The sequence below is a fragment of the Cuculus canorus genome, chromosome 14 (genome assembly GCF_017976375.1).
Source record: "Cuculus canorus isolate bCucCan1 chromosome 14, bCucCan1.pri, whole genome shotgun sequence".
NCBI classification, from domain to species: domain Eukaryota; kingdom Metazoa; phylum Chordata; class Aves; order Cuculiformes; family Cuculidae; genus Cuculus; species Cuculus canorus.
In genome coordinates this window covers 14,979,849-15,005,787 of record NC_071414.1, presented here as the reverse complement: position 1 = coordinate 15,005,787, position 25,939 = coordinate 14,979,849, and the positions used below count along the sequence as shown (strand labels likewise).

Genomic DNA, 25,939 nt, shown 5'->3' with positions numbered 1-25,939 from the left:
AGGCAACTGAAAAGCTTCCAAGTTCATCACGAAGGTGCTCAGCAAACCAAGGTGCCTCCATTTCCAGGCATCAGTGGAGCAAGACGCTAACGGGACTGCAGTTTTAGCCCTGGCAGAATTTAGGTGTTTAAACCCTCCTTTCCTTTGCCAGTTTTTGAGTCCAGCATATGCCGTTCTGAAATAAAGAGCTTACAAGAAAGACGACAGAAGAATTCAGCTGCTACTGTCCAAAACACCTTTTCTCCTTCCCCATTCATCCGAAAGTCAGAGACTCAGAAGAAAAACGAGAAGAAAAAGCAGTCATCCTTATTACGATTAAAAAGGAAAACCTAAAGCTATAATCAAATGCACAGAATTGTTGAAAGAGCAAAAGAGAATATGAACTTTGCACTTCTCAAAGCATGAGGCTTTGAGGAACCCGATCCAGTGGAAGGTGTCCGAGCCCATGGGACGCCACATGCAAACTGTGACAGCCAGCTGCCATCCCAACGTGCAACCGACTCTGCGATGCACGGGAATCCTGTGCCCAGGTCCAATCATCACTGGGAAGAGCAGCAAACTGAGGCTGTGCAACCCACCTGCTGCCAGCTCCCCGCCCTCCTCCACATCTCTTTTATCACCGAAAGCCCGATCGCGCGCTCCCTCCACCAAACACACCAAGAAGGGGAAGTTCTCACAAGCAAATTAATTTCCGTTTGATCACGTAGTTAATGGAAACAAGAGTGAAACCTGCAGTCACACTGCACAGAGGCGAATTGCTCACTGTGCCAGGTGTGCAGACCCAGGTATTCAGACTGAGTACACTGCGTTGGAATAGACTTTGAGAAGCAGTTGGTAGGGGATGATGAACACCCACTTTCTAGGTGTGAAGCTGATGGTCTCTAAGGTGATTCCAGGAATCCTCTCCCAAACTTGGTATTGAAGCTTAAAATTAAAAAAAAAATAATAAAAAAGTGAAGTTTAAAGGAACATGAATTATTTGGAACTATGATTTTTAGCTGATCATAGTCTGCCTTCAAACAAAAAAAAGTGAATCTACTTTGGAATGATATCAGATAAAATTGATTAATAGATTCATATCATAGAATCACGGAATGGTTTGGATTGGAAGGGACCTTAAAGCTCATACAGTTCCAGTCCCTGCAGTGGGGCAAGGACACCTCCTGCTGGATCAGGGGATCGAAGTCCCATTCAACCTGGCCCTGAACACCTCCAGGGATGGGGCAGCCACCACTGCTCTGGGCAACTTGTTCCAGTGCCTCCCCATCCTCACGGGAAAACATTTATTTCTGATATCTCATCTAAATCTTCTGCGACTTCTGCTAGGGGTCAGGATCATCTGATTTTTGATGATCATGTCTCCGCTTGTAGTAGAAATAAGCCACGGATATTGGATGCTTTGTTTCCCTTTCCTCCAGCCACTGCAATGTTCCAGACTGAACAGCCAATGCTGAAACGAAACGAAGGGGATTCCGAAAGCTTGGTGTTGCTTTTGGTTTTGTAACTCAAAAATTAAACAAGGCATTAGGAAGCAGACAGCCCAGGCTGTCATTTCCTCTGCGTGCACCCAGACTGAAGGCAGAGATCCAATCCACAGGCAGATGGGTCATCTGACAACAAATATTCTAAATGAATCTGGAAAAAGGCACTCTATGTCCAACACCTCGAAAATTCTTTACTGTGATGTTTTCTTGCTTCTTGGCAAAAGAAGTGTAAGCCACCCGCTTCCAGGGACGCTGCACGTTTCCATACAGACGCAAATGGGCAGCCTGATCCGGTGGGAGGTGTCCCTGCCCACTGCAGGGGATTGGAAATGGATGATCTTTAAGGTCCCTTCCAACCCAAACTATTCTATGATTCTGAATCTCCCGGTTTCACACGGCTTGTGGGACACATCACTCATTCTTTTCCCAAGTGTCTCTCTCTTCTGCCATTCCGCAGCCTCCCCAGTGCTGTTCAACACCCCAACTTCGGGAGCTCTAATATCAGGTTGGCACCATTGCCCACAAGTCCCAGCAGAGCCAGAGCCAGCAGGGCACCGCGACCCAGCCACGCTCGTTTTAATGCGGAAAATGGCCGGTGTTTGCTTAGAAATGCGACGTTTTAAGGACAAATAGAAACATCCACAGCTCCAAATTCCAGTTATGAATCTGTTCTTCCTGTTTTGCACTTACCAAGGCAGATCACGATATATAAATAATAAACAAACAGCAAGTCTGCATTCAGATTTAATATATGGAAACAAATCCTTCAGTGCCCTCTGCCACTATTCTTCATTATATGCTTACAAAGAACTTTGCAGATAACTTGTATTGAGTCTGAAAATAAATATAATACCCTGGAATTGATCTTTATAACCACAGGATGAAGTGGGCACCACACCCAGGCTAAAAATTCACCAGACACAGCATTGCCGCAACATTCCAGGTGCATCAGGATTGAGGACTGCCTGCCTGATGCTCCCTTTCCATCTGAAATTATTTTAACGCCCTCGGTCATTAACCAGGGCCAAATCCTGCCTCAAGCTGCAGCCTCTCCACAGCTCCTGGGGCAGGATGACTTCTTCATGTGCAAATCCCATCAGGGCGCTCCCCGCCCTCACAATCTGTTCCAGACACCTTCTCAGTTAAGAAGCAACAGAGCAGGATTGGTCCATACAGAATCCTTTCCCTGAAGCCGGCTGTTTAGCAAGGTGCTCCTGCTCCCTCTTGAATTATATCCAGTCCTGCCACCCTTCCAACATCTGGAAAGAGGGATCCGCTCTTCTCCTTTCCTCTCACTGTGATGATTACACATACGACAGTAACATCCTTCACCTTTTACGTGTGAGCATCTGAAAGCACCGCAGGCAACAGAAACTGTGGGAGTTTCCTTCTAGTGTCCATCTATCCAGAGTAAAAACAACCCCGAGTTTCTGAGATGGTGCAGAGTCCATCCTTGAATATATTTATTTCATTAACGGGATAAACTAGCATTGCTAGCCTGACCTGTAATTAACCTGTTAATTAATACTGTCTGTATTTTTATTAAGGCTTTGTTGAGAGACTTGCTAGAAGCTCAAAGGAAAGACTAAGGATGACACCATGGGTTACTTCAATCCTCTATGAAGGGAAATGCATCAGAACCTCAAATATTCCCAATATCATTCAAGTTCTCCTGCTGCTGCTCTGGAGAATAAACACAAACTGGAATGGTTTGTGGTGCCTTTCGCTTTGGGGTCCCCCACACTGCCCAGGCTGCACTGCGCATCCCTCCTGGCAGCACTCAAAAGCAGTTCAGGGGCTTTGGAGAAAAGCACAAGCTTCTCAATTTTACTGTGGTGTGGAAAAAAAATAAAAGGTCACACTCTCGTTTCGCAGCCTGTAACCGAAATCTTGCTCTGACCACATTCCTCCACTTCTGACAACAACGCTCAGCTGACAAACACTGTATTTTACAAGGAGTCAGTCCTCAGACTTGGTACATTTGAGGGTTTTTTCCTCTTCGTGAGCAACTCCAATGGGGTTTTCCTGTCTTTCAAAATGCTCTTGCTGCTCTACTGATTGTTTTCATGTTTCTGTCAAAATTTCACAAGGGCACATTGAAAAATAATTCTATTAAATGCACTGAAGCTATCGCGCACTTCATTTCTTGGTATAAAAGCTGCCTTCTCAGCTGAAGCCTATCGGACAGATAAGAATTAAGAAACTATTTTAATGCAGAGTCTGGCTGTGTTCCTAAATTCCAAAAGTGCCTATACATAAAAATAAAATTAAATTAAACCTCCTGTTTTCCAGTACATAAAAAAATTAAATCTTACAGTAAGATTGGTTCCCTCTGTCCATTTAATTAAGTTAGAAAGCATTAAGTTTCAAATCTCTACGTCTCAATATGAGAACAACAAAAACAACCAAATGCAGAATAGGTTTTATCTTCTACCAATGATCTTTTTGTTACTGACTTTGTTACCCTCACCTACCCATCTCAACTCCAGCACTGCGAATCAGAACGTTTAACTGTTGTGAAATTACTCACACACTGCTTGCACAAGGTAACTTGCGCGAAGAAACCTGAGCGAGGACAGCGATGAGGGATGTTTTCCTTCTGCCTCCTCAGCAGTAAAAAAGCCATGGCAAGAAGGGACGTGTTTGCAGTTTCTACATAAGAGTAAAGACCATTATCAATCTTTCACAATCTGAATTTCAACAAAAACTAACCCGTCACTAACACGAAAGGAGGCTTCACAGACGACGGTGGGGGAAACGCTACCTTCCCAACTGGGTATTAGGAAGGAAGAAGTGGTTTAGAGCAGTGTCACTTTGATCAGGAAGAAGGGTGGGGTGAAAGCAGCAGACAGAAAACATTTATGAGTTGTCGGTTCAGAAAACAAGTGTTGCAAACCTTCAGCAGTGATTGAGCCGAAGACAAAAATCACCCTGCAATCCACCCAGGGTGTTGTGGTTTAACTCTGGCTGGCAGCCCAGCCCCACACAGTTGCTCATTCGCTTCCTCCTAGGAGATGGGCAGGGGAGAATTGGAAGAGTAAAAGTGAGAAAACTCATGGGTTGAGATAAAGACAGTTGAATAGGTAAAGCAAAAGCCCCGCACGCCAGCAAAGCAAAACAAGGAATCCATTCACCGTTTCCCACTGGCAGGCAGGTGGCCAACCATCCCCAGGGAAGCAGGGCTCCATCACACCTTAACAGTTACTTGAGAAGACAAACGCCATAACTCCAAACATCTCCCCCATCTCCTTCTTCCATCAGCTTTATATGCTGAGCATGATGTCATACGATGCGGAATATCCCTTGGGTCAGTTGGGGTCAGCTGTCCTGGCTGTGTCCCCTCCCAGGACCCGGTGCATCCCCATCTTCCCGGGGCAGCATGAGGAACAGAAAGACCTTGACCCCGTGTCAACACTGCTCAGCAGCGACTAGAACATCCCTGAATTATCAATGCCGTTTCCAGCATAAATCCGAAACACAGCCCCTTACCAGCTACTGTGAAGAATATTAACTCTACCCCAGCCACAACCAGCACACAGTGCCACACAGGAGGAGAACGGGAGAAAATGCCCTTATTTCAAATCAGTTAAACTTCAGCTGGAGTCAAGTTGAGCCTGTTTTATACTAGAATGCCTGGCCCAGGTTTTTCCCTTAATCAGTTGGTATGGAGTGATTGCTAATAACGCTTTTGCTGGTCGGCAACGTAACAACAGCACTGTGTCAGATTTCCACTTGTTAGCTTGCGTGTCCTAAAATGAAAGGAGAAGACTACAGCTCTCCAAAGACGACACCATTCAAGGGAAACAAAGCACCTTATAACATTCGCAAAAGGCTGTCAGAAGTAAGTATGAACACCAAGTCCCAGAAAAAGAAAAGTCTCAGAGTAAGATTTCATAATTAAAGTTTTTTTTTATTTCTTTCTTCACTTTTTCCTTAATACAAAGCTTTGGCATCAGCAAATTTTATGAAAAAATAGAATGTACTAAATAATTGCTTGTGCTGCATGATCGATAAAAGATGCATAAAAATAGGTGTCTCTCTCCAAGGCAATTGGCCAGAAAGCGTTTCTTCAATACCATTCTGCTCTGTGGGGCATAAAAACAGGAAAAAATATTTATATTAAAGTTAATACTGCCAATACTAAAAAAACCCAAAACAATAAAACCTGTAGAAGTAAGTTAGTGAGAAATGACTGATTATACAAGGCCAGAGGATTAAGAGAGGTCCGTATGCCTGACATGATTCTCACAGGACCAATAAAAGACAGGACAGACAGTGGTTTGAGCACTACTAAACTTCTGAGGAAACTCCATCTGCTCCTGAAAACTTTCTCTAAATGCTGCCACCCAACATCTGGGTTTTCTAGACTTTAAAACAGTTAAACAGTAATTTCTGACCATTCCCTAAGAAGCAAAGCAAAATACGCTTGTTTCGTTCCTTTAAATCACTACCTAAATAATTTAACAGTAACAGTGCATGAATATTATGAGATCAAGAGAAAGTGGTTGGCTCCTTCTTTTCTTACCACATAGATGTTTACTTTCACTATTTAAAAATGCATGTACGTGTGCATATATACATACACGGTTAGATATGCATATATACTCAACTCCTGAACTATCACTCTAAATAGATACATTTAAGGTGCAGTAAGGACATAGGGGGGGAAAAAAGCATCAGGACATGTTTTTAGATGATTTTTAATGCAGAATATTTGGCACATTTTACTTCCATCAGTATATTACATACCCTCATTCTCACTACTGTTGTTTTCTGATAAGAAAAAATTCTCAGCTTCATCTTTAGACACTATCTTAACAACGGTAGCGCATGCCAGCATGGCTTTTTATTTGGAGAACAGCATGAAAAGTAGGAATGCTGTTGTGACATTTAATGGAGTCGCAGTGAGAGGGAGCTGCCATGTACCTGGTGTGATGTCCATCCAGCACAGGAAATGCTTTGCCTGGCACTGGGGAACATATGGTGTCAATGAAACAATAAATCTAAGAACTAGTCCCATGCGTACGTATTTTAAACTGTCTAAAATGAGTAGTCAAACCTAGCAGCACTTGTGGAAGCTGCTTAGATCCCAAAGAATTCAGTCAAAAAGCTGTTGAGTTAATGGCTACAGCCAGGTAACCTAAATAAGTGATTTTTCACAGCTCTGGTTTCTGCGGTTGCTAGTTCTCTTCAGTCTGCCTCAAAGCACACACTTGTATATGCTCACATTTTCATTCCTGTCACCGGGCAAAGCAGCTCTCCTTACATCAGCACGCCCTTGGTTTGTTCTAAGGGCTGTGAAAACCCTTCTCTGGAGGCCCAAACTCTCTGCCAGTTTGGAGGAGCTCGGCCTTTCAGTAAAAACAGACCCAGATCCAGCTTCAGCAAAAGACAACAAAAAGAAGAGTTGCAAGGGAAAGCAGAAATTCAACTGCTATCAGTGCCCACATCTGGACAACACTACATGGGCTACGGTTCCTTTGTCTTCTTTCTAATGATGTGGAAATGCCTAGAAATGCAGACATTCCCGTTTCACAACTCATCTGTGCTTTCCCAAGCTACTTCCCAGGGCAGATTAACTATGTTCAGCTACAGCTCTGGTGCCAAGTTGCTGAATGCTGCTTGTAATTTCAAGATTTTGAAGAATGGAGAAAAAGAAAAAGTAATATTCAGACTTAATAGGGCTATTTGAAATACTAAAACTTTTCTTCATTATGGCCTTTTAGAACTGGCATCTGAAAAGAGGAAAGTAAGATTTGCAAATTAGTGGTAATCAAAGGTTCCTGATGACCAAAAACTGTAAGAACTTATTATGGTGCCTCCTGAAGAAGATTAGTTTGAGATTGCCTAAAATTTGACACTGGAGACTGTCAGATCTGTTTCTATCCTATTGAGAAGGACACCTTATACTTTCCAGAAAGCACTAAAAGCGCTTCTTTCTTTTATCTCAAAATGAAACAAAACAAGAACAAAAGGGAAGTTATATTCATAAAGCTGCATTTCCAGGCTGTGCCTTCGAATCTCGCCCCACATTTAGTAAGATATCAACACATTTAATGGAATCTCAGCTGTATTAAGATGTTCAGAGACAAAGACACTGACACTTTCCATCCCCAAATAAATGAATTATGACTAAATATGTATCACGAGCCCAGATGTTCCATATACCTAAAATTAAAATAGGTGGATGTACCCAGTTAATGCATCTGCAGAACAGATTTATACTTGCCTACACACAGAACTATAAAAAAAGCTTGAAATTCATGTGCTAGAGTAATTTCTCGTCCAGCCTGTCTGAAGGGAGGCATCAGGGGTGTCTATACAGGTTAAGAAAGCACGGGTGTCTTTAAGCACTCCTTTGACTGCAATACTTAAGCATGCTAAAATGAGAGGTCAGAAGACTGGTCTGCTCTCTTCACTTAAGAGAAAAGAAATACTGTATTCATTGCTTTCACCTCTCTCTCTCCTAAGAGCAAAAAGGTAGCTTTCTATTTAAATACCTTGTTTCGTAGCTCAGTGTGCCAACTAGGAACACAAATTTTTCTAGCATGAAGCTTGACTAAGAAATTGAGGTGAAAACTGTCGAAGGTAACTGATGACAGATTGTCCTGGCTATGCCAGGTGAATTTTGAACATGGGATATAATAGCAGAAAGCGAATGTTTACCTAAACCACTGAACAAAACCTGAATGTAATTATTCTCTTTTCCCCCCTTCCATGTCTCTACTTGGCAGTGAGGTTTCCTCGGACGCTCCAGCTATATATAAGCTAAGAGGGACTTTAGATGTTACCCTGGAAAGTACTGTTAACAAAAACACATTCGAGAAAAGCAGAAAAGGCATTTGACACTTTGAAAACTCCGTTTTCCCCCTTTTCTATTCTCTTGGGATTTGTTCCCAACGTTGACCGCAGCACACACCCACCAGAAATACAGAGAAACATCTGAATATTTACTTACTCATTAGCATTCAAGCTAGCTGTGGCTTTGATGATCATGTAGCAGAGTGTAAGGGCACTGAGGAGGCCAAAACTGGCAATAATAAACCATTCTTCTGTTGACAAAGGAAAGGAGGAAATCACTCGTGGGAGAAGGCTTATGTCAAAGCGATGCCAATATTCCCCTCAAATACCACTGGCGGAAGGCAAGAGGCTTCTAAGCCATGACTTGGCACCAGGAGGTGAAGCAGAAGGAGGTTAGCCACAGAGTTACTGACTGGAGAAGGCTAGCAAAGAAGAAGTGGAGAGAGGTGTGGACAAAAAGCATAGCACAACAATATTTCCTGGCTGAGCCCAAGCGTTAGTGATAAAGAGAGAGTACTTAACAACGTAAAGTGAGATGCAGGAACAAGGGAAAATGTAACGGAAACTCTGTCCACCCCCTAGTCAGACAAGGTTGTCAGGGTTGGTTTAGATTTGCTGAGGTGCAGCTCTTCACATCAGCACACCCAGTATGCTTTCACATTTAATTTGTGTCTTAGCCCCCTCCCTTCTGAATAAATGTTATGGTGTTACTTTAAAAAAAAAAAACAACAAAAAATAGGATAGCTTGTCCAACAGTAAAACATAACTAGAGTTTTCCATTTAATAGACAAATATAACATGGAAGAATAATTTCAACATTTACGTATACCGACAGACACCTTAAAAAACCCTCCAAAAAGTAGTATAAAAGCGGCTATTAAAGAATGTTCACTATTCAAAGCCCTCCCTCCTCAAGATCAATTTGGCACACAGTCATAGATTGGAATACGAACACTGTTGTTGAATATGGCTTTTGGTTTAACTCTCAATGCATCAAAGAATGCATGTGTCATCCATTAAATCCAAACATCCTTTCTAAAGCTTTATTTCATAAACGTAATCAGCAACAGTTCATGCTGACGATTTCTTCCTTTACCCTGGCATCCCATCTGTGCAAGCGTACAGCTGCAACCGGGAACAGACAGCAAAAATACTTTCTGTAAAGCCACGTTGTGAAAAGTTTCAGTTAATCTACAGTTTTCCCACCCATGACAAGAAAAGCAGCACATCAATGGGTTTGCTTTCTGTTCAACAGAGCTGGATACAAGGTGAATCAGATGCCAAACACTGCGCAAAGTGACTTAATGGCTTTGAAAAGAATCTATATTTTGTATGTGGATTTTTCTGTCTTGGACATTTTTGGATACGGACTATGTTTTTCATAGGATGAAATTATTTAAATGAGACATTTACTTTGCTACAGAATCCAAAGAAATGCTGTCATCGACTGTATCAGCCACACGGACCAGTGGCAAACAGTGTTCACTAAGTTCAAAATCTACATCACAGAGGCAACGAAGTCAAATAGAAGGAGAACATTATGACTGTTGTACTGCATGGATTCTATTTGTGCAATTCAGCCGGAAAACCAACCATTCATGCATCAAACTGAGACTGTACAGCATATGGAAAAATGATACAATTCCATACATTGTAATCATTATAGTGCTATTATACAGTAAAAATCCCAGGTAAAATCCAGTGAGTGGAAATTTACCATGTTGTTATGAATAAGAGCTTCCAAGCAGGGCAGGAACAGCTTTCTGATGCCATGAAATGCTTGGACAATACTCATATGTTGGTACATCAAATACAAAATTTGTGAATTAAAAAAAAGTAAGAAAAACCATTTGCTAAGAGAAGTCAGAATTCTAGTAGTAACATCCTCGGGGGGAAAAAAAAAAAAAGTCTTGCAGAAACAGGAATCAGCTAAAATATGTTTATATTTGCATAAACTATTGTGCACAAAGTAGTCTAAAAGGGTAAATAATGTTTTTGCCAATTCAGGTTATTGGTTACAGAATTCAAGAGGGTTATTGTTGCCATGTTAGTTCATCAGTGTTCTTTGCATGCAGACCTAAGAGGCTTCACCATTAATGATGGAAGCGTTGGTGCTGTCACACCTAGAGTTACTGGTTTCAATATGGAGTGTATGCTTCTTGCAGAGACACTAAGGTCACCTTTACCCCTGGAGGGAAACCTTTCCCCACGGCCCTGCAGCACGCAGCTACAGCAAAGCAAGTGCCACATTCCAGGAAAACCATACAACTGTACTGGAAGCCAAAGAAAACTTACTTGTCACAGCAATGTTGATCTCTCCTGACCTTGGCGTTAGCTCTCCGTCCTGTGGAAGCTGTGACATCCCAGAGGTGCGTAGGGGCTCCAGGCTGAGAGAGCTGTCGTTGGCAAAATCGCTGAGGGCTGACCGCCTGCCAGCTGGCTGACCTCTGGTGAGCCTTTCCATGTCAAAGGCGACATTATCTGTACACGGCACGTTTGGCTGGAAAAACAAGCAATTCCGCATTACAACGGTGAATATTCTATGTGTAGCAAACTTATTAACTGAGTAAAACCACACAGACACACTATTCAGCCGCTATGGATGTCCTCAGATCACACAGGAGAGAACACACGAATCGGCAAGCTCTAACCCAAGTTGCTCCTTCAGGCCATCTTAAAGAGGTGGAGGAAGAAGCAGGAAAATGTATTAAGAATCAAGACAGGCACTCAAATATGCTTCTATCATAGCCTATACTAGTACGGGTCACTACCACCAGCAATGATGACACACACTGAGTTCTATAGTATCCTCCGAAAATCCAGGAACATTATCAATTGCAAAAATAGGTCATTCAACAATATATCAACAACTTCTTAGAAAGCGTGCAAATCTACAACTGACACAGGGAAAAACCAAAGCCTCGTTATTCTCCCTGGCTTGATTCAAAAGCTGCCTTAGGCAGTATCTTCATATGCTCTTCTCTTTCTTCTTTATTTTGTTCTCCTGAACAGAATATCACTTCCACCTTGCAATTTTTCCCTCATATGGAAAAGATGGAAAGATGCTTTTTGAGGTTTTCCACTTCTATCCCTTTGTGAACTGGTCAACAGTCCTCAGGGATCCATAAGGCATGAGCTGCTTGAGGAAAACTCACTGGCCTCAGCTCAGGCATAGCTTTTATTGTGTAAACAAATTTGAGTGTCTATGGGAGACCACAACAAAACCAAGAGATTTAGAGAGTAAATTTAAAAAAGGGTTGAAAGAAGTTGAGAAAAGAGAAGATTATAGAGATCCTAGTAGCCTTCCAGGAGATAAATTGTTATAAATGGAAATATAACAATATGTTCCCAATGACCAACCAGGGGAAGGAATAAGAATAACATCTTTATCAGCAGCAAAGAAACTGGTGAAACCCCTCAAACTTTTATGGCACTGGAACACCCTTCTCCCCTATGATTATTCATCCTGTTCCAAGTCTCAGACATAGAAGAAGAGCTCACAACAGCACAACTTACCACAATTCCTAGTGCCTTCAAAATGTTCAGTTTACACATTGGACACGTACAGTGCTCACTAAGCCATGGATCCACACAGGCTTTGTGGAAAACATGCCTAGAAGAACAGACAAGGCATATACATAATTAGTAAACAATTCTATTGTATACAATGAAAACTATATTTACCAAACTTTTAGATAATTTTTTTAATTAAGCTAGCAGAACAAATTATAGAATTGCCATTATTCTGTGTTGATTACAATTAAAAAAATAAAAAAAAATCCTTGCTTGTTGTTGCCATCCTTTAATAATTGTCAACTAGGAAGAAACACTTAGAAAAACACATCCTCCCCTTTTATTATGGATATGAGTATGCACGTGGTCAGAATGACTAAGGTAAAACGTCCCCACCATAACCTCGTGTAAAGTCTTGTCTCAATTTCTATGTAGAACCTGGCCATAAACTGGAATGGGTAGAGCAAACATCCACCAATTTTATTCAAAAGCCAGGCCAACCAACCCAAACACAGTTGTTTGATTTGGAAAAGGCTTTTATAATTATCACATCTAAGTAAAAAGAAAGTTTTTCCTACAGTCAGTATTTCTTGATATCAGGAATGAAAATATGTCCATCATCACATGATTGTCATAAAAGAAAAACCTTTCAAAGATGAAAAGGCAATCTGGCTTCTACTGCACAGCAGGGAACCTACAATAGAGAGCAGTCTGAACCGCCACCTACGATGCACACAAAGCCTTAAGACACATACATGAACGTAAATCTAACAGTGTTGGGACTGATATAAACCAATATAACAAGGAAAGACTAGGCAGAGACCAAAACCAGCACGTATAAATTAAAGGGAACGTGCTCTTGGCTTTTCAAAAGGCAAAGAACTTTTCAGAGTACACGCATGGCAGAAATGGGTTTCAGCAGACTTTCTACACAACACAGCTCTATCGAATCATAGAATGGTTTGAGATGGAAGGGACCTTAAAGATCATCCAGTCCTACCCCCCCTGCCATGAGCAGAGACACCTCCCACTGGATCAGGCTGCTCAAAGCCCCATCCAACCTGGCATTGAACCCCTCCAGGGATGAGGCAGCCACAACTTCCCTGGGCAACCTGTGCCAGTGCCTCACCACCCTCACTGTGAAGAAATTCCTTCTTATGTCTAGTCAAATGCTCATAATAGCTGAAGAAATGCCTACGTTAAGAACCCAGATCTGTGATTTCCAGTGGTACTGCTTGCAGAGCAAAAAGCCAGTAAGAGCAGCCACAGCCAAACTGGAGATCACAACGGAGATCAGCAATCACAAGGGCTGCTTAGGCAGTGAAGAGCTGTGCTCTGAGACCGGCTGGCCAAGGAGCAGCGGCAGAAGGAGTTCTCTCCACCAGAGGCATCAACAGCCTCTGTTAGAGGTCATGCAAGCGCATAATTGTGACGCTCTCCATCCTCTCCTTTCTCAGGTTGTACTCACTGCTCTGTGCCTCAGCAAGCTCATCACATGGTTAGGGAGCAAAGAAGTCCCAATCGCTTTGGGATTTTAAAACCAGAGAGCAAATGAGGCATATTACTAGATAATTCCCTTTCAAATGTCTGGAAAGTGACCAGAGAAAAGGGCTTTATGAATTTGTTCATAAACAAGGAAAAAGACAGCATGTAATTGTTTCATCTATGCTACCAAGACTGGTAGGAGGGATTAAACTACATCAACGTAACTCGGTTCTGGTCTGCTGCACTTGTGTATCCTACCTGTACTAAAGATACACAGAGTCAGCAGAAGATGGTCAGGGAGCAAAAGAACTTTGCTTATCTATATCCCAAATATTGCACAAACAGAACCTTACAAAATCTCAGGCATTCACTTAGCTGGGCTGAGTCTTTTAGCAATGTAGCAATCATGAAAAACAGGGTATGTACAGTGCTTACTGTTCAAATAACTGCACAAAATACAAACTCGCTTCTATCATTATTAGATCTTAATGCACTCCCTTTATTACTCACAAAACTATAGGAGTCAATGTTCAGAAATCCTGGGTAACAGCGGTTTGAAGTCTTCTAAATCATACAGAGATGCTATTTTTTCTATATTAAGCAAATCACGGTTTTTAGTTGCTTATGTTTCCTTCTAAGATCTGAACTCATTTTTAGAGCAGGACAAACCTGAAAATCTAATATTTTGGGAAAGAGCAGACATCAAGACTCTATAGAAGTATAAAAACAGCTTTAATATATTGTTATCGGCTCATCAGTGCTGCAGAAGCACTCAGATCAAGTGAAGCAGGCGTCCGATCTGGATGTCAATGTGCATCTGCCAAATATTAGAAGGTATTTTAGAGAGTCTTTAGCAGTTTCATACAGTTCAAATGCACCAAAACAGTTCAACTATCTTCATGACCTCTTAATTCTTTGCTTTTAGTTCCTAAACCTTCAAGGATATTTATTAATGTGTTTCATAAAAATGCAGTTCCCCTAAGGTTATTTATTGATTTAGACCAGCATGGCTCTGATGGATACTTAAGCAGTTTATCTACTTGAAAAGCTTGCCGATACCATCATCGTGGCTCAGGCTCTGTCTGGATTTCTCTGCTTGCAAGAGTTAAAAAGCAGTTACACAGCAATGAAGGCAGTAAACACATGAATTATTTTAAAAACTGTCTGACAAAGTAAGTCCTTGTATTTGCTGCTATCACAAACCTTCTCAATCTTTGTATTTCTGTCACTTCTTTTCCATGACCATAAATCTGAAAGAGCTCCTAGCGAATTGCTCGAGGTCACGGAGGCTGATGACGTTCCCCTAGGAGCCATGCACCATGGAGTCAAGCGTGACAGAGCTTTTGCTGCTTCTCCGGCCTCAGGGCTAGAGCAAGCACGACAGGCTGGCAGTACTTGAAGGAGTCTCCCATGCGGGCATAACTCCAAACAGGTGACCTGCAGATATTTTTCCACTCCGTCAGCAAACCCAAGCCAGCTGCCCTCCAGCTTGTAATAAACACCATGACTCTGACTCTGTTGTACAACACAGCTTCCTTCCAGCATTTCACAGAGAAAAAAAGTGAGGCAGAATCCTCTTTTGCTGGTGCAATGCCTTGGAATTCACACGTCACACAAGAAACGTTTGGATGAGTTTCCAAACGCTCTTTCCCAAGAGCTCCTTACACTTCCCTGCTTTAAGGGCAGTACCTCAGCACAGCTGAGGAGAGATGCTTGTCCTGCTGCGGTGGGGAGGGGGGCACCACATCTTCACCCCCCGCAGGGAATGTCAGGGCAGAACAGCCTCAGTACCTTCCACAATAGTAGTATTGCTGGGGGAGAAGACAGGCTGCCCTCCTGAGCAGGGAGCAGAGAAAACAGGAAGGGTGCAGAGGCACTGCAGTAAGCAGAAAGGATGGCACTGAGATACTGTGTTAATTTGCTGTCAATGAAAAAAAAAAAAAAAACCAAACCCACAAACACTATTTGCAGCGGCAAAGAATCAAACTGACGGAAATCTGGCTTAGTTCCTGTGACGCTTTCCCCTCTTCTTGCCCAGTACAGGAAATATTGAGCATTTGACTCAAAATCCCTTTATTTGAACACATTCACTACTTTAATTCTCTTCCTACTTTATAAATTCCTTCTTTCCCAGGCTATCTTTCTGCCCTTTCCAATGTCATTTTGTGCTTTTCTCTAACCTGTGACTTTGCTTCTCCTCTCCTTACGTCTCCCTAATCCTTCACATCACCCTCACGTTTCACTCACTGCCCCTTCATCTCCTGAAGGCAGCAGTGCGATGGTAAAGTAAAATAATCTAAATAAAGAAAACTGTCCATGAGGTTTGTCTGCTGCTAGAATCCCGCTGACATTTGCCTACACTACTTATTAACTTACATAATGGCATTCACAAGACAGAGATATTCCTCAGGCTTGTAAGCCCAAGACAGACAGCTGCTTCACCCCCCTGTGCACTAAGAGCTATAGGAATGTCCACAGGCCACTCGCGTTGAATATGTCTCTCTGAAGTGCAAAATGAATGACAGAAATTCGACTGCATTGCTTGTAATCTTTTTCATTTTTAGTTTACTTTTAAATTGGCCACAATTTCCCACCTGCCACAAAACTTTACATCACAAATAAGGTGTTTCACAAGGGAATTTTAGGTGCAACTTGTTCAGCTGATGGCGAATTTTCCCTGCTGTGTGTCTGCCCAGACCAAGACTCCTCTCTACTGAGGCACAGAGTGACAGATCATACTTAACTGCAAAGAACAACCGTGGTACCAAAGGCAAATGCTACTTTTAAATTGATGAAAGCAGCAGGGATGTCATATGTCAGCGATTCCTACTGTCTAATGATTATAGCTTCCTCAACAGGCACGGCAAGGAAACCTTCTAGCCTTTCATTTGCTTCTCCTTGGTCAAGCCATTTTCTTCATGGTTTTATTGCAATTTATTTTCTCATCTGGCTTAGAGACTCTCTTGTAGGTTGTTTTTTTTGTTTTGGCGTGTGTGGTATTTGTTCTCTTTTTAAAATAACTTTGCACATTGCATTAAAATGAGAAGTTGAAGTGTCAGGAAGCAGAAAGGGGATTACAACTTCACGACAAGATTTGGGGAGAAGCATCTCAGATGTTGAAGACTGAAGGTTTTTACATGCAATCTGAAATCTACCGGTCTGCAAATATAAAAATGTCTTGTGAAAGGCATTCATCGCAACATTTCCACCTAGCCAAGATGGTTTTGCGCTTAATTCAAAGCTGAACGGCAGCAGATGAAAAGAGATTTAAAAACAGAAGTAGAAAGTGAACATAAAAGTTGTCATAGAGCCTTCAACGGGAATGTAATCTGGGCCTTTGCTGACATTATATTCTCGTGAAAAACAGAACAGAAAAGGACCTACACAACAGCCTTGATCTCCTTCACATGGGAGTGGGCAGTGGGGGGAGGCTGTGCTGAGTTAGCAGCCAGGTGCACCTTCACGTCGCTCCCTGGAGCGGTTGTAACTATCCCTGAGAGCACTGAGCCTCTGGTCTGCGGGACTGCAGCTCACAAAAGGTGTCTGAGGGAAAAGGACTTAAAAAAATACTTCATTAATTAAAAAAAAAGAAAAAAAAAAATCAGTGATCTGCTCAGCCTAAATGGTCTGACCACACCTGCTGATCCTAGCAACACATCATTGCTTGGACAGTGGCAGGTGTTTAACTGGGGAAGCTGAGTTTTAGTCGCTATTTTGCTTTCTCCTTAGTTTGAGAAGGCACCAGATGAAGACTCATTGTCTCTTTGTTGGCAAGGACCTCTCTCTGACCTCTGTTCAGTGTCAAAGAAAAAGGAGCAGAAGAGTGGGTCTCGTGAACCTCCATTCCACATCCTTGAGCCTCTCAGTACTGCCCTGAACTACACAAGTGAAACTTTCTTAAGAAGTAATTTTTAAAGAAATCAGCTTAGTGTTTCAAAACCAGTGTGTAATTTCCAAGAGTTCCTCCAAATAACCTTCTACATAACAAAATGAAGGCTAGTGCTTAATTCACACATGCAAGCTTTACTTAAGCTTATAATATAGGACATAAATGCCTGGAATCCTTACTTAGCAGTTGGGAGTTTATTTTTATAGGCAAGGGGACCTCATCTTTGAGTAAAAGTTATTGAATTGTAGAAAGGAAAGGCACGCACATCCGCATAACCAAAAGCTCCCATATCTTTATAGATCTAAGACCAAGCTTTTCTATTCCCAAACACTTTAATAGGAGATTCTAAACAAACCTTTGCAGGTTGTATTAAAGAACAACGCTGAGAATCCAAACCAGTTCATTGTTTCCCACAGTCCAAAAGGTAAAGAACAGAGAAAAGTAAACTGAATTAAACTTCTGGCTTCAGAAGTATAATATACGCAAATTTCGCTCATTAAGAGATAAAATAATACTGTTTGCCTTTTACGATGATAGAAATTCATTATGCACTAGAAGAAAACTATTCAAGCTATTCAGAGCAGCCTGCAGAAGGATTTAGCAGACCAATAATGTTTTACGTACTACTGCGTGACTGAAGTTCAACTCTTAACATGACTTTTTTGCTTCTGGAGTAGCACGCAGAGCACTATTTATATACCAAGCACAGGACAAATTACTGGATCCTGGTCGTGCATACACAGCGTAACTTACAGGTAGTTTTTGTGTCTGTGGAGATACGGAGAAAGCTTTGAATTTCAGAATACAAGGGAAGGATGCCCTTTGTAATGTTTAAGACTACCAAAATGGACCGATTCATCAAAACCAGTCACTGTGTGGAAAAGCACTTAAAAGCATCTCTCAAGGAGCAAATATCCCAAAACAACTCACGAATGGAAGTGAAATGGAACCAAACTGAAAATCTGTAAATGTCAAGAGAATGGCATAGAAGGAGAAGGAATCTGTTACATTTTAAGCACCAATGCAGAATACCCAGCTGGTACAAATCTTCAGGCAAAAGCCAAGAACACACTGCACTGAGGAGACCGAAGATGGATGATAGCACAGTGGCTGACTGTGTCAGAGGAGGTAGGAAGGTTAGAAAGACTGCAGTTCTGTTTCCTACACTGTTTCAGAAACCAACAGCCCATGTTGCACATCTACTGTGCAGAATGCTGCAGCTGTACCGGGATCATTACACAAAAGTCTGTGCCCACCATTCAGTCCTTAAATCTGCACCACTCTTCCCCCATTACCACCTTAATAGCTCCCTGGCTGATAAGCCCAAACTGCCCACCCTGAGGATCATAATCTTTGGTTTCATTTCTACTACCATAACAGTGCCAGCACCCACTGGCTGTTATTAGGACTGGAAACATCTAACAAACAGGTCTGTAAATCGCAAGGCACATATTACATGAAATGAAGCAAAGGAGCACAAAGAAAGAAGAATTTCCAAACAAAGCAACTTTACTAGCTTACTTGCATGGTAAAATGCGAACAACATCGTTCTGCTTGTAACTCTCAATGCAGACAGCACAATGATCAAAGTCCGGGTCTGTTTCCTAAAATGAATAGAATGAAAATTCAAGTCAAGAGTTGAGGTTATGACAGATGTAGAGGTAGCTGTGACTAGCACGAAATGCATTGTGCCAAGTGGCACAGTCCTGGGATTCCCTTTTATAGCCAGAACTGGCAAATTTTACTTATTTCAGAGCAGCCCTATGTTTTTATCTGCTGCTTACTTGCAGAATTATTATTCTTACCCAGACACAAAGGTGAGGATGACTGATAGATTGGATCCTCTTCTTTTAATGTTTTCCAAAAGTCACGTTATTTATTTATTTTCACCATGAGAATTTAAAATATCTAATGAAAAGGGGCTGACTTCATTTGGGCTGCAGATACAGCATCAGTATGCATATTTAAAATGTTTTGGCCTGTGACACAAACCACACTGTGCCTTCTCTCAGTTCAAATTCGTTATTCTTGTCTATGCCAGCAAGCTACCAGCACGACACTGCAGACAGAACCCACAGCAGGACAACAGCCCCTCCCTGGTCAGCACCAGTCAGTGCTGCACACACAGGACCCCGATGGGCTGCTCCAGCGAATGACAAGTTTTCCCCCATTATCTTTTCACCTAAGTGTGTGTCTCCCGCTGTCTCCGCTGCAACCTACACATCACTTGCTGGTTTTGAATTTATGACAGCATCTTTTCTTTTAATATGGAAAAGTACCCGTTACCTGTGTGTACTCCCATACCGTCAGAAAAAGATTTAGTGCAGTGGGCTGTCTTGAAATAAAACCACATAGGGAGTGAGAAAGAGCAGAAAGATTTTTTTCTGCCTTCTCTCTGCAAGGAAATTTTTCTATCACTTCCCAATTTTCCATTGCCCATAGTGTTGATAAGAAAGATAAAAAGGAATCACACTAAAAAAGGCTCAAGGAAATAATCAAATCATAGCCAGAATTCCCTTGCCTTTTGCAAGTTAAAGAGCAAAAATTAAGCAAGATTAAGTGACTATTATTTCCTTTCAGAGTCAAAGAAAAAGCATTACTGAACATAGAAGTGGAAAAAGTTTAGGACTTAATGCACCATATTTTTTAGTTTGTACAATGGCAAACAAAATTTTTGGAGTAACATTTACTATCTTTAATGAAAGACCTCCCCCTCAGATTACTGGGCATTCATATTTCACATAAGAGATTGTCCTTTACGAGTCTTTTAAATTTATTTACATAGCTTCCATATGTAATCTTCAGAATTCCACATAAACAGTGTCAGCCCTATGCACTCCTACCAGCAAAGCCTCCAGCCAGCACACAAACCCACTCTCGGTCACAGCTGCCAGACGGAGTGCAAGTAGTATTTAAGCAAGAAAAGCTTCTTTGAAACGCACAGACTGACAGCATATATTGATACTGAAAGTTACACTAAATACTGTGCCACAAGACAAAGGAAGCCTCCAACAAGGAAGGCAAGGTCATAAACCAGAAGCAGAAGGGAAAAACTGAGGTTGTTTCCCCTGGCAAGAAACAAACACGATGCTCAAGTTTACCATGCTGAAATCTTATTTTCATACCTTATCACCCTTCTTTACTGTCCTGGTTGTCAATTTACCGATGGCTTTCTTGGCAGCATCTCCAAGACGACGCTAATAAAGTGACAAAGAAAGGAACACAAATTTAATAATCAAGTTTCATTCCTGTTCTTTATAATAACTTATTTGGGCTCAATACTAACATTGCAATACGCGCCATGGCAGAAGGCCAACACATAAGGCAAGAAGCATACGTAGCAAAGCACACGGATTTGTCAGGAAGAGAAAAAAAAATTCAATAGTTGAGCCCACGAATGCACTCCATCAGCATTGGCATAAACCCCACAAACTGTACACAAGTCCACAGGTGACCCAGTGTCCATGTGACAAAACTCAAATAGCAAGATAGAAGCTGAAGGAATTATCATGACCTCATCGATAATTTCTGTATATTCCGTTCATACTGCCTGTTACTCAGTGTGCTGTAATATACCCCTTGTTCTCTTCCTAACCTCGAATTACTATTTCTTTTTTCCCCCCGAGCAGTCTGATTTTATTCTGAGATGTAAGAGATCCTCTCGCTGTAACCTACTTTCTCTCTTGCTATTACCCACAACTACCAGGATCTCACAAACTAAAAAAAATTACGGCTCATGAAATCTAAATAAGCCAATACAGACTTAAATAAAGCTGAAATGAATATTGGTTAGAAGACGAACCTCAATCTGAATACAGAGGCAAAGCTATTTTTCTGTTGTTTATGTTATCTTTCTGACCATCACCGGAGGATGGAAGGATTTCTGGAATTCAAGAGTCAATTCCTACTGCAATGCCCAGTTCTCAGCCAAGAGAGAGTGGATATTTGCCAGCTGGTCCGTGGGATCCCAGAGACGGGGCAGTGAGCGCCACAAAGCTCACATCTTCTTGTTTCAGGTACCCCAGACATCAGATTTGTTTCACATTGACTGGAAAAAGGGAAGCTCACGTATTTCATCCTTCACCTCCGTTCTGTACTGAGCACTCTGCCTCTGAAAGAGATGGGCTGCACCTACCCAAATATCAAAACTGCACCTGCCAACAGAGCCTGAAGCAAATGTCCTGTTTCTGTTCTCACCTTTCATACAGTTGAAAATCAAATCCTTCATAACATGTCCCCCTCCTGTACCATACACGTTCCCCACATGCAAACTGTAACTAAGCAGGCTGCTTTCATTTGAGAAACACAAAGACCTCTGAGGTCCACCACAACCAACTGTAACACAGTCTAGAATTACACAAGCACGTTTTTTTCCGGTGGTTTCCACAGAAGAACAGAACAATTTTAACATTTTTAAGAACGTGGATTATGAAAAAAAATCAGATACTCAGTCCCAACGACTGAAGTGTTCCCACGTAGGAAACACAATATCAGAAATGGAAATTATGCGCTTCCTGAAGTCAGAAAACTCCATCCTAACTTCAACATGCGAGAAATTGGTCAATTTAAGCAAATCTAAGTCACATATTTTCGAGTAAGCATCTTTACCCGAGTACTCAGTGACAGAACACACTGGCTCACTGCTGGAGCACTAATCATTGCACAACCCAAAGTGAGATTACTGAGAGGAACAAGGCTGGACAGGCATTTAATTTAAAAGCTCAACACTACCAGCTAAGTAATTCTGGGCAGTATTTATAGTCAGTTGTACAGCATATGATTTTATACGCGCTACAAAACATAATCTTAAAGAAAGATTATTTTCCTATTGGAAACATAATATTTCAGCAAAGCTCTTCCAGAAGTTATGCAAGTTCTCGTATGTAAATACAAGTCCTGAACTCTAAGTTTTATCTCTGCCATTTAACAGACCCATCTCTTCCATTTTCTGATTTTAACAAATACTCTTTTATGCTCACGTTGGCTCAGGATTCGCTATTTTGATAAGTCAGGGCACAGGCACACAGCATACATTTGCTTTTAAAGCCTGGAACGGTCTTGATGGAAAAGGTCACCACCACATGCAAAAGAGTTCCATTCCTCTGGTGGAAGCGTGCAAGAGTAATGGTGTGAAACACCACTATCTGCGTGTACTATCTACAAAACACAGGAGGTTTTGTTTTATTCTGTTTTTTTAAAAAAGCGTGCCTCGACATAACTTAAAAACAAGATCATAGCCTACCCCAAGCTCTTCCATCACTAACAGCACAGCCTTCTCTCTGTGAAAGCTCTCAAAGCTCTTTAAAAAGAAGCTGTAGCTGTCGCCACCTTCTTATTAAAGTTTAATAAGCTCAGCTTTTTAAGCCACATAAAATTTTCATCAAGTTTCTCCTGACCTTTGTGAAAATCTAAAGAAAGAAAAAAGGTCATAAGAGCCCTTTCCCCATGGAGCAAGTGTTTAGAAACATGGACATTTGGAAGAAGCCTAGGACCATGCAGGGGATGCAGAAGGCACAATTTCACAGACATTCATCGAGAAACAGTTATATTTAAACTTTCGCCATCCCAAGGGACAACACTAAGTACCGGTTTCAGTGTGGACATTTAAGAATGACATCCTTAGGAAAACGTACAGGATGCCCATGGGACCGGCAGCACCAGGCACTATTTATAGAAACTAAAACGGAAATCCTTTATCGCAACCGGGGCTTTATAAATTTGCATTTGCTCTAGGTTTCACAAAACACCAAAGCACAGCCTCACAGCGAGCTCCTGTGTATCAGCTGTGCTTCAGGGGGAGAGAAGAGACAGCAATGAGGTCAGCAGTTTCGTAAGCGAGCCTGGACAGAGAGAGGCAAAGCGAGCACAGTGGATTTCCTGAGCTTTACTGACCCTTCTCAGCAAAAGCCAAGGCACACTGCAGAGGCAGTGGGTCATTAAATCCACACTAGTAAAACATATACTTCTAAAGTTTCATCCATATTGGAACTGAAGACTTGATTTATTCAAGATCACCAAGTATGGCCATACTTAAGTTCGTAAACAAATTAAGGGTTGAAAATGAATGTAAGAAAGGCATATTGGACATTTTACTTAAAATATATGATGTGGGGAACGTGGCAGTCCATACCAAGTGTGATCCTGAAGAAAGTTTAAAGACCACACAAATTACTAAGCAGCAGATTACTATTTCCAGTAGTCTGGAAATACCTTTATGCAACTTCTGAATTACCTTAATAATTACTGAAGCTATCCTTAAGAGTATAGATAGAATCCGTAACATTAGCTCTGTGTTCCCCTACGCTACATGAGTTCATTCACAATTTAACTTTCCTCTCCATACCCAACATACATACAGCAAGTATTATTCAGCCAACATAGAATCCATCTTCCTCTTGGATGTGCACTCATCAAAACCCAAACATTTTGCTTCAGTTCTGTTCCTTCCTGTCATGTAATAAGATCTTGTACTGGTGCTGCTCAGGGTGAAAACATTTTGCTATACAAAAATCCTTGTCTGGTAACTTGCTCTGCCTCAGAACGAAGCGGTTCTCAACAGTAGTTTGATGGACATTAGAAATTATTTGTTCTCTATTAACTACTGACTACATCATCTCCAGAACTTAGAGCGAAAAAAATAAAAGGCATCCCCTTACCTGATTCCTGTCGCGTGCACTTGTGTACCTGATCTTCTGGATGAAGTAAAATATTAACCACGCTGAAGAAATTATCATCAGAACAATGAATGATATTGACACAAAGACTAGAGAGCCCCGGCTGAAGTTCTTTGGAGGAACACGGGACCCCACTGCTATTGCCATCAGCACAGAGATATTCTTTTCCAAGTAATTCAGGATCTCTTTAACCTTTGATTCTGTAATCATGACAGCAACAATGTCTCCAGTTCCTATAAGGAGAGAAACAAATATATTTAATTTACATTTTAAATCAACATGGCATGCTGCTCACAAGATTTTCCAAATGCAAAGCCACTGGACAAGTCAGAGATTTTAATCTATGCCATCTATGGCTCATGGAACGTGCTACTGGGCACTCGACTCATCCCGTGTCCTTCAAACCCAGATTTTCAAATTAGGGCATTACCACGCGACTGGCCACAGCTCCACGGGCAGTAACACTCTCTGCTGTTGGTTACACAGCACTTCCCACATTCTAATTATTGGGTGCAGTCTGAACTAGCTTTCAAAAGTACATTTGTTCCAGATTTGGAACTGCGAATACCTAAACAGGGAACTCACAGAAATATATTGAGAAGATGAGTTCAATGATATTCCTAAAGCGGCTTTAGTACAGGCAGTGCTGCGTACAAGTTGCTCTGGAAAGGTATGCAAGTTCTCCTGCATGGTTATGTGGCTTTCATCAAGGTTGTCAAGGACGTGTAAATCACAACTGCAGCACAAAAGCAACAAAGTCGGACTTCTACCTACATCACCCACATCACTTCGGAAAAAGTGAAAGTAAAGCGCATCAGTCTGGCTGCAAAGAAATGAAAATACTTGGCAGAAATTGAAGTGCTGATTTTATCACTCATACAAAGACATGCTTGATAAGACAGCAAAGAGGCTGTCAGCTTTATCAGCTCCACTCCTATGTGCAGCCCATCTGGTTTCTGTAGTGTCTTGCCTCTAGACTACCTCCTGTCTCAAAGGGGAAATTATTGGTACAAGGATAATAAGAGAATCAAACCACAAGACTTGCTGAAAAAGAACAAAAATCACCTGCAGAGCAGAGAGCACCTACGTTTTAAACGCAGAGGTCCCATAAAAAAAAGAACATCTTGAACTCAGGGCAATTCTGATCCAAGTTCAAAGAAAGCAAAGTTTGTAAGAAAACCAAAGCCAGAAAGAAAAAAGCCTTATGAGTGCCATTCTTATTCATCCAGATCTATTTGCTTCCTATACTAAAGCCCCTTCCAAGACCTATTTTCAAAATGCTTGCAGTCTGCTCATCTGTTTGTTCCATCTGCTCGCTCCAGCTCACATTCCCTCAGATGAGAGCTGTACAATGCAAGCGACTTCAGCACTAAGATTCTGGATTTAGAGAGTGGATTTAAGTTATAGAGAACCTGGTGTGACAGTGAAGAGAGAATATGAGGTCCTGTTTTAACGCAAGGAACTTGCTCCAAGCCTTTCAATCGAAATCTGAATTTTAAGAAGTTATTGTATCCACAAAATCACAGACAAGATCCAAAACAGCAGCATCTTTGAAACCCAGGGCACAATAAGTCAGGGTGACAGACTAGAAAGCCACAAAATTTTCCAAAACGTGGGCTTTCATAAGAGTTGTGTAACAGTCTTAACTGTTCTCTCATTACTCTTTCCATTTACCATGCCAAATAGTAACTTTTACTGCCACTATCCTCAGTTTTCAGAGTAGTTCCCAGACATTAGTTGTGTGGATTGTGCTGGCAGAACTACTAAGAATCAAAGCTGATAATCTCAGAAATTAAGATTTGCAAAATAATAATAATAAAAAAATATTCCACAGCCCCAAAGTGTTCTCCCCAAGAAATTTCAATTTCTCTTCATTTAAAATTAAAATGGTAAAAGACACTCATGCCTTGTTCTAGTAACTAACATGGGTCTAAGTAGAAAAAGGATGATTAGTGTTTCCTTCTGAATGAGTATTTTTGAAGCAATTACGACAGTAACTCAAGAGCTTTGAATAGCAATAAAAACCCAACACAATGTATGGCTATGACTTATTTAATCACTAGTATTCCACACAACCACACAAGGTCTGTTTT

The 25,939-nt window shown here is 41.5% G+C and overlaps 1 protein-coding gene across 3 annotated transcripts in view; it reads right to left on the bottom strand.

Annotated features, from left to right (window-relative positions):
- RNF130 (ring finger protein 130) overlaps nucleotides 1-25,939 on the bottom strand; it is a 55,849-nt gene that overhangs the window by 7,622 nt on the left and 22,288 nt on the right. Inside the window, exons 3-9 of one of the 3 annotated variants that reach the window (XM_009561641.2) lie at nucleotides 23,829-24,079; nucleotides 20,298-20,369; nucleotides 18,694-18,776; nucleotides 11,802-11,898; nucleotides 10,581-10,785; nucleotides 8,443-8,536; nucleotides 5,396-5,569 (exon numbers count right to left, since the gene is read on the bottom strand). In XM_009561641.2, the coding sequence (XP_009559936.2) occupies nucleotides 5,554-5,569; nucleotides 8,443-8,536; nucleotides 10,581-10,785; nucleotides 11,802-11,898; nucleotides 18,694-18,776; nucleotides 20,298-20,369; nucleotides 23,829-24,079 (818 nt within the window). In that variant the 3' untranslated portion in view covers nucleotides 5,396-5,553. Of the gene's footprint in view, nucleotides 1-5,395; nucleotides 5,570-8,442; nucleotides 8,537-8,558; nucleotides 8,708-10,580; nucleotides 10,786-11,801; nucleotides 11,899-18,693; nucleotides 18,777-20,297; nucleotides 20,370-23,828; nucleotides 24,080-25,939 lie in introns of those variants that run through there. The other 2 variants (XM_054079545.1, XM_054079544.1) reach the window with 2 other exon arrangements.